The 7,500-nt window shown below is 36.7% G+C and overlaps 2 protein-coding genes across 2 annotated transcripts; one reads left to right on the top strand and one right to left on the bottom strand.

Annotated features, from left to right (window-relative positions):
• Positions 1 to 359: 359 nt before the first annotated feature.
• Positions 360 to 2,513, top strand: LOC130809098 (myb family transcription factor PHL8-like). The gene is made up of 5 exons (XM_057674730.1): positions 360 to 495; positions 614 to 690; positions 790 to 944; positions 1,036 to 1,105; positions 1,205 to 2,513. Exons 1-5 carry the CDS (start codon positions 360 to 362, stop codon positions 1,808 to 1,810), a joined length of 1,044 nt encoding a protein of 347 aa, XP_057530713.1. The 3' UTR covers positions 1,811 to 2,513.
• A 2,157-nt stretch (positions 2,514 to 4,670) lies between these two features.
• Positions 4,671 to 6,535, bottom strand: LOC130809099 (serine/threonine-protein phosphatase 7 long form homolog). Its single transcript, XM_057674731.1, has 3 exons — positions 5,628 to 6,535; positions 5,453 to 5,540; positions 4,671 to 5,377 (listed from the first exon to the last, which is right to left on the bottom strand). The coding sequence occupies exons 1-3, from the start codon at positions 5,786 to 5,788 to the stop codon at positions 4,835 to 4,837; spliced, it is 792 nt and encodes a 263-aa protein (XP_057530714.1). The 5' UTR covers positions 5,789 to 6,535; the 3' UTR covers positions 4,671 to 4,834.
• Between the last annotated feature and the right edge of the window lie 965 nt (positions 6,536 to 7,500).

The raw sequence follows: 7,500 nt of genomic DNA, 5'->3' as shown, positions 1-7,500 counted from the left end.
TTTTGCTGCCTTGGAGAGATTCTCTCCTCTTCTCTTTCAAGTCAAAGGAGATGGGAGAGGAGAACTTGATAAAGAAAAGTTGATATGATATATTTTTTGAGAGGAAAGAGAGAAAGAGCATCCCCAGCTCATGGGCATATATTCCTTACACAGCCCCACTTAAAATGTTTCCAGATATGGAGTGAGAACATTGGACAAAGCCAAGGCCAACAAACTTTCTCAAAATTATATAAAAAGAACCCACATCTTCTGCATATTTTTCAAGTATCAAAACTGGAAGAGTTAGTCAGAACTTGCTATTCTACATATATCACTTCTATTTATAAATACATATATATGCTCCCTCTTTTTTGATAAATATGGGTCATCTTCAAAATATGCAATCTCAAGACATGAACTTGGTATTGTCTACTGATGCCAAACCCAGGCTTAAATGGACTCCTGAACTTCATCAACGATTCGTCGATGCAGTCAATCAGCTTGGTGGGCCAGAGAGTGAGTAGTCTTCCAATTCTCTGTTTCTGATCAATGGTTTTTTCAAAAACTTTTTCTTGTAATAACTTATATATATATATATGTATATATATGTATATATATATGTATTATTAAGCAGAGGCAACACCTAAGGGTCTGATGAGAGTGATGGGAATTCCAGGACTCACTTTGTATCACCTCAAGAGTCATTTACAGGTATTTGATTTGATCACTTGCTTCTATTATATATACCCATCCTTTGGCTTCTATGATAAAGGAGAGTTTGATGTGCACATTCTGTTTCCAACATTGCAGAAGTACAGGCTTGGAAAAAATCATCAACAGTCAGAAACCTGCAGTGAATCTAGATCAGAGGCCACTGATTGCAAAGAAAACCCTAGTATCGATGTGCTTAATCTTTTTGATGAGGAAAAGTTAACAAATGATTCAACTGAAGATCAGTTTAATGAGTAAGAATTAACCATGTTTACCTTAATGTTATGTCAATATCATGTGGAAAAAAAATCATCTGTATTTAATCTGTTCATGTTCTTTTTCCAGAAACGTTCGAATAGCTCAGGCTATAAAAATGCAGATGGAGGTGCAGAGAAAACTCCATGAACAAATTGAGGTAAGAAGAAGCACATCCTATGACTCTTTATTTCTTATTCAGCTAAATATGATGATTGAATATTGATGTTAGTTTAAACACAATGATGTAAACCTTTAGGTACAAAGACACTTACAGCTTCGAATCGAAGCACAAGGACAGTATTTGCAAAAGGTGCTTAAGAAAGCGCAGGAAACACTTTCGAGCTATAACTGTTCAGCAGCTAGTGTAGAACATGCAAAAGCTGAACTGTCTCATTTAGTCTCAATGGTTAGTAGTTCATCATTCTCTGGAATAACAAATGCAACAGATTTATCCCTCGAGAATCTAGATCAGAAACATGTAATGAGATATACAGGTTGTTCTGTTGAAAGCTCCTTGACTTCATCTGAGAGCTCGGGTAGAAGAGAGGATGAGAAGGAAACACAGGTTGAAAATGAAGAAATCGAAAAGGGTAACCATGGAGATTGTGTGTTTATTCTTCCATTATTAGATGAATCGAGAACACGAGGGATGGGTTCGAGGAAGAGGAGCAAAAACACAATTTCTGAGAACAATTGGGTAGAACAAACAAGTTGCAAGAAATCAAAGCAAGAAAATGGAGAGGAAATAGGACATGGATTGAGAAAGTTTGGACTTTTGGAGACAATTGATCTTAATAGCCAATGTGAGAATGACTTAGATTTAGGTCCAAGGCAACCAATAGATTTAAACTCAAAGGAATAGAAATATTCCATCTGCATCTTTATTAGGTGCTCTTGGGTGGACCATTAAACTAGATTGGCCCCCTTATTTAGAATAATATAGTGATTTTTATGCACCAAAAATAGTGGGTTCTTTGGAGATAACGTTTGTTTATAAAAAAATTTATGTGATAATGCTTGTATATTTTTAGACTTTCTGGAAACTTTTTGGAGTATATACTGAAAAGGAAGCATATATATGTAATGTAATAGGAATTACTTATTGTGTATATAAAAGTAGCTCACTTTCCTTATCCTGGTTGTTCTGGGAAACTTCTGAATTGCATGATTGTATAGTTGGAGATAGTTGGTTGGTTCAGATAATCTTTCATATCCCAAATATTTTACGTCCAAGTGCTCATACTGAGCTGTCTAATATTGGAATTTTTCTATAAATTACTCCCTTTTTTATTGAGTTTGCTACTAATAAAAACAAATCACGGTAAATGCAATGTTTGTTCATAATTTAGTGTGAATGCGGAGGAAATAATTCAATATCTCAAGATATGTTTTATGCTTTATTACATCTTCTATACATATTGACATTTTGGGTTAATCTTGTTAAATTTTGAGTGAAGTAGAAAAATGGCGTATTTTTTTCTGGGATTACAGAGTAGGCTGAAAGAAGGGAGAGTTAGATAGATGAGAGTCAAGCTCATGACCTAACTTGGAAAAAGTGAAATTGTTCCAACTGAAATAAGACCTTATTCTCGAAAATGACATGATTAAAACCTCTATAAATATGTAAAAGCTTTTCATCAGATTTATGTTTTTCCCTTAATAAATAACATATATTCCGCTCTTCACATGATGTTTTGATAATTAACCTCAGTAATTAGTAATTATTTCTACAAAATTTATCTATCTTGTTTGGAGCACACTTTCTAACTTAAAAGTTAAGCTTGCTAGTTAGGAGCGATGTAGAAAATTGAGATCAGTGACTTCATTCAAAGTTTTTTTAACTAAAGTAGCAACAATCAAAAATTGGATCAAGAATTACATTTTATTTTGCACTATTAATTTGATCAAGAATTACATTTTATTTTGCACTATTAATTTGATCAAGAATTACATTTTGTTTTCCTATAATAATTTGATCATACAACTTTACAATAATAATGGTCGGATTTTTATCACAAAAGATTGATTCAATTATATAAATCAATATAGGAAAAATTACCATAACTAATACGACCTTTCACTTCATTCCCTACAATAATACGAACTTTTGAATAATCCTAAATAATACTAGCTTTGGAATGCATTTCCCTCTAACATCTTTAACCTATTGGAAACCTACAATAGTAGGTCAGCTTGCAAAAAAAAATAAAAAATACAAACAATTAAAAATGCAATAAAAAAAGAAAAAAAAGGAGTATATGGTATTTGATTCCCCATCTCAGCCCTAACCCCTGCTCAGCTACCATCTCCCATCACTGCCACCATCCCCTACCCACTGCCACTCCCACCATTTCCCACCCATTTCCGGCCACCACCACGTCCACCAAAACCCACCACCAAAATCGACTCCGTCGCCACCCATCACCTCTGCAGCTCCATCCCTCTCCCCCCATCTATGATATTCAAGAAAAAGTAAGAAAATTAATTAGATCACATCATAATGTATCTTCTTTCTTCTTCTTTTCTGTGCCATTCTCCTTGATCACTTGAAATTATGTCCTCCTTTACTCTAGAACCACTCCTTCATCAACCTCTTAGAAAACCCATCTCCAAATTTCACCCAATTAAATCACGTGAAATTTCACCATTTTCACTTAATTTCTCTTCTAGGGCTGTTAAAATTGGTGGGAGTTTTTCTAGCCATAGACCCATAAACATCTCTATGTTACCGCTTCTTCTGCAACTCTCTTACCCATGACCCACAATCTACTGAAGTTGCTTAGAATGCTTACATTGAAACGTATGAGTTGTCATGGATAAAAAAGGTCTGCACTTTGATTACCCATTTGATTTTTCTAGTTTTTCTGAAGTGGGTTCATTTTGCTTTGTGGAAATTTCAATTCTTTTTCTTGATTTGGGTTGCTGGGTATGATTAAAATTGTTTTATTTTTGTTTAGGTTTTTGATTCTGTTTGTTATGTGAATTGCGTTCTTTCCATTTAATTGTGGGTGTGCTGTTGAAAGAGTGGTGGTGTCTGGTGGGATCTGGATGTGGGTTGTGGTGGGTCGCCAGAAATGGTGGGCTGGTAATGGGAGGATAGGTAGGGTTGAGCAAGGGTGTTGGGATGGGTGGTACACATGTGAGGAGAAGGGTAGGGGTGAGATTTTTTTAATTTAAATCTAATTTATTTTTTTGGATACAATTGACCAGTAATACAGCTAATAAGTTAAAATGAATGTTAGCGGAAAATTCACCTTAAAGATTGTATTATTCAAGTTCGTATTATTATAAGGAAATTAGTAAAAGATCGTATTATTTACGGTAATTTTTCCATCAATATATGAATTTTAATACTCATCTAAATTTATAAATTATTTGAAATTTAATTTCAAAATGTTATCAATACTTAATGGAGTACATGTTTAGTGTTTCTATAAGTAGATATTTCTAACGGTGTCCAATTCTGAAAATTTGAAGTGACACCATTACATATAGAATCTTTTCCCATATTATGGCTAAAAAAAAAAATAATTCCCACTTTGCATTATGTGGGAAAGTATTTTCCACAATATCGTCCACGTGGAAATTTGTTTTTTTTTTTTTTTTTTAGACAAAACCGCCACTTGAGATGGCGGTTTGCCTTCAGCAGCAAACCGCCATCTCAAGTGGCGGCTTGGTCCCTGGTAAATCGCCACTTCATGTGGCGGTTTGCTTGTGGCCTGAATTTTTTTTTCTTTCATTTTAAAATAGTGAACGCAACATGCATTAAACTAGTTCAATACCATCTATTCCATAATAATCAATTACGAACCGACTTGATTTGAAAAAATTAATTTTGAAAATAATGCAAAGATATATTACAATTATGGAAAGTCATACAAGAAGTTCAAGTCATATAAGAATATGCAAAATTTTTCAAACTACAACCCCCGGCCCCTTTTGTTTTGCGCACCGGTGGATGATGATGGTGTGAACTCGTCAACCTCCGCAATGACATTAAGGGCAGGAGCTCGTCGTTGACTAGCACGCTGATATGTGATGATCCTTTGCGGAGGCGATGGATGTGGAGGAGGAGTGGTGATGGAAGTTGGAGGAACGAATGGCGACATAGTACCGGATGACGATGGAAGTTATCTCCTCGAACCAAACGAGATGTTCGGTCATTCCATGCATCTACGTGCGATCTATGTCGTAGGGCGTAGTTCTTGTCCCCAGTCCTTCGATCGATCGCATGTAGTTGAGGTTGGGTGTCACAGGCATGCGGAATAACCTGCTCCAAACCGAATTGACGCATAACACGATCCGGGAGGTGTAGCTCGACGATGTCAAAACAAATAAGTGGACAACGTGATCTCCAAATCTCGTGGCCCGATGTACATATGTGCGGCAGAGCGTCCATCTTAGCCGCTGTGTAAGGCTGCCATGTCATCTGTAATAGTAAGCAATATGCTCAGTAATATATACAATTTATTCATAACTAATACAAACAGTAAATGTTAATAACCTGCTCGTCCCATTGTCGATCAAGTGCGTCTCTGTAGTAGACGAGAGTATGTGGGGAGTGGGATCTCGAAAGATATACGCGAAGCCAGCTGCAAACAAATAAATATTGTTTAACATTTCCATTTATCATAAAATAGTGAAATTATGAATTTGAATGGTGAATTGAGTGTTGCTACCTTACAGCTAAAGGATCCAACCCGCGCCGATGTTGTGACCCTAAAACCGGTTCAAAATCACCCGCGTCATCTTCCTGATCATGTTGCCCATCGGGTCGAATCGTCCGAATAATGGGCCTCCCTATATGAATGTGCTCCCATGACCATATCTGTAACAACATCAAGCAGCCACCAATGTCTTGGCACCCTTACAAGATGTTCGACATAAGTTATGATACAGATACACTAGGGTAGCACTTCCCCAACTGTACTCATCTACGCGCTCCAAGTCTCCCAGTAGAGGGAGATAGATAAACTGTACCGAGTCGCCGCTCTTGTCTGGAAACAAGATGCATCCAAACAGGTACAAGATGTAAGCTCGCGCATGTCTATCAACCGTCACATCATGTCATCCTCCAGCGCGCTAAAATGCTCTCGGAGCCAAGTCAGCTTCAATGACGATCCAACGATGATCTTCGGCTGTGTGGGGTCTTGGGGGTTTTCAGGCCAAACCCCTAGTAGCTCATGAACTAATGCTGGCCAATTTCCCTCTCCATGGCCTATCACTGCTTGACCTTCGATGGGCAGTCCCATTATAACTGCCACATCTTGCAACGTGATCGTTACCTCGCCAACTGTGAGGTGGAAGGTATGAGTCTCCGGCCTCCACCTCTCCACCAATGCAGTGATAAGAGCTCGATCGAGCTCTAAACCCCCGCCCAACAACCTATGAATGTATCTGAAACCAGCTAGTTCGACTACCTCTAATACCCTGTCATCCACCTCCCACTGTAATGTACTCGCCTGGTAGTGCTGACGAGTAACCAATTGGGCAGTGGAGCCCTCCCACGCAGCTACGCTCCTGTGTGTCACCTGAAGCGTAAGCACTGATGGATCAACTGGACCCGGCATCGCCATGATCGCTGTTACGTGTTTTTCATCGCCATAAGTGTTATAAAAATCATAGAAATATCATGACTTCCCTCGCATTATCCAAATTTGCAACCAATTCAACATGTTTTTCAATGGGATAATGATCTTTCATGTGAGATCCCCACCAATTTGCTACCAATTTGCAACCAATATCATGAATATATACAAAAACCATTAAACTAACCCTACAAAATAATAAATTTTCATTGAAACATTTCATCAGACACTTTATATGCATATAAAACAAATCCTAAAATTCAACTACAAATGTGTAAAATGTAAGCTTAAATCATGAAAATAATAGAATGTAACCAACAATTAACGTTTTTATAACTTCAATTCAAAACAACAATGAACAAAAAAACAATTTGCATATTGAAAAAAAAATTAGGGTTTTATTCATACCTTAAATGAGGATGAAAATGAACTAGTACACAAGGAGAAGAAGGGAATGTAGTTGATTAGTTTAGTTGAATGAGAGGAATTGTAAATTTGAAATAAATGAGAGTGAAGAAATTTTTTTTTTTAGGGTAATAACGGCAGCAGCAAGAAGGAAGAAGAGCAAAATGAAATGCAAATGTCGAAGCTGCTGTTTTGTACTGCTACAAAACCGCCACTTCAAGTGGCGGTTTACTAATTTTTATTTTTTTTTTAAATAAAAATCTGCTGTTTTGTACTGCTACAAAACCGCCACTTCAAGTGGCGGTTTACTAATTTTCTTTTTTTTTAAAATAAAAATCTGCTGTTTTGTACTGCTACAAAACCGCCACTTCAAGTAGCGGTTTACTAATTTTTTTATTTTTTTTAAATAAAAATCCACAAAACGCCATTTCAACTAGCGGTTTAGTTCACATCCCTAAACAAAACCGCCATTTTATGTAGCGGTTATATTAAAAAAAAAAAAAAAATTCCTCACCCCTATCATACGTGGACAGTAATGTGGGAAATAATTTCCCATTTC

The sequence above is a fragment of the Amaranthus tricolor genome, chromosome 3 (assembly GCF_026212465.1).
Source record: "Amaranthus tricolor cultivar Red isolate AtriRed21 chromosome 3, ASM2621246v1, whole genome shotgun sequence".
In the NCBI taxonomy this organism is placed as follows: Eukaryota; Viridiplantae; Streptophyta; class Magnoliopsida; order Caryophyllales; family Amaranthaceae; genus Amaranthus; species Amaranthus tricolor.
Note: the sequence above shows the minus strand (reverse complement) of the source record. Positions and strands in the feature narration are given on the sequence as shown.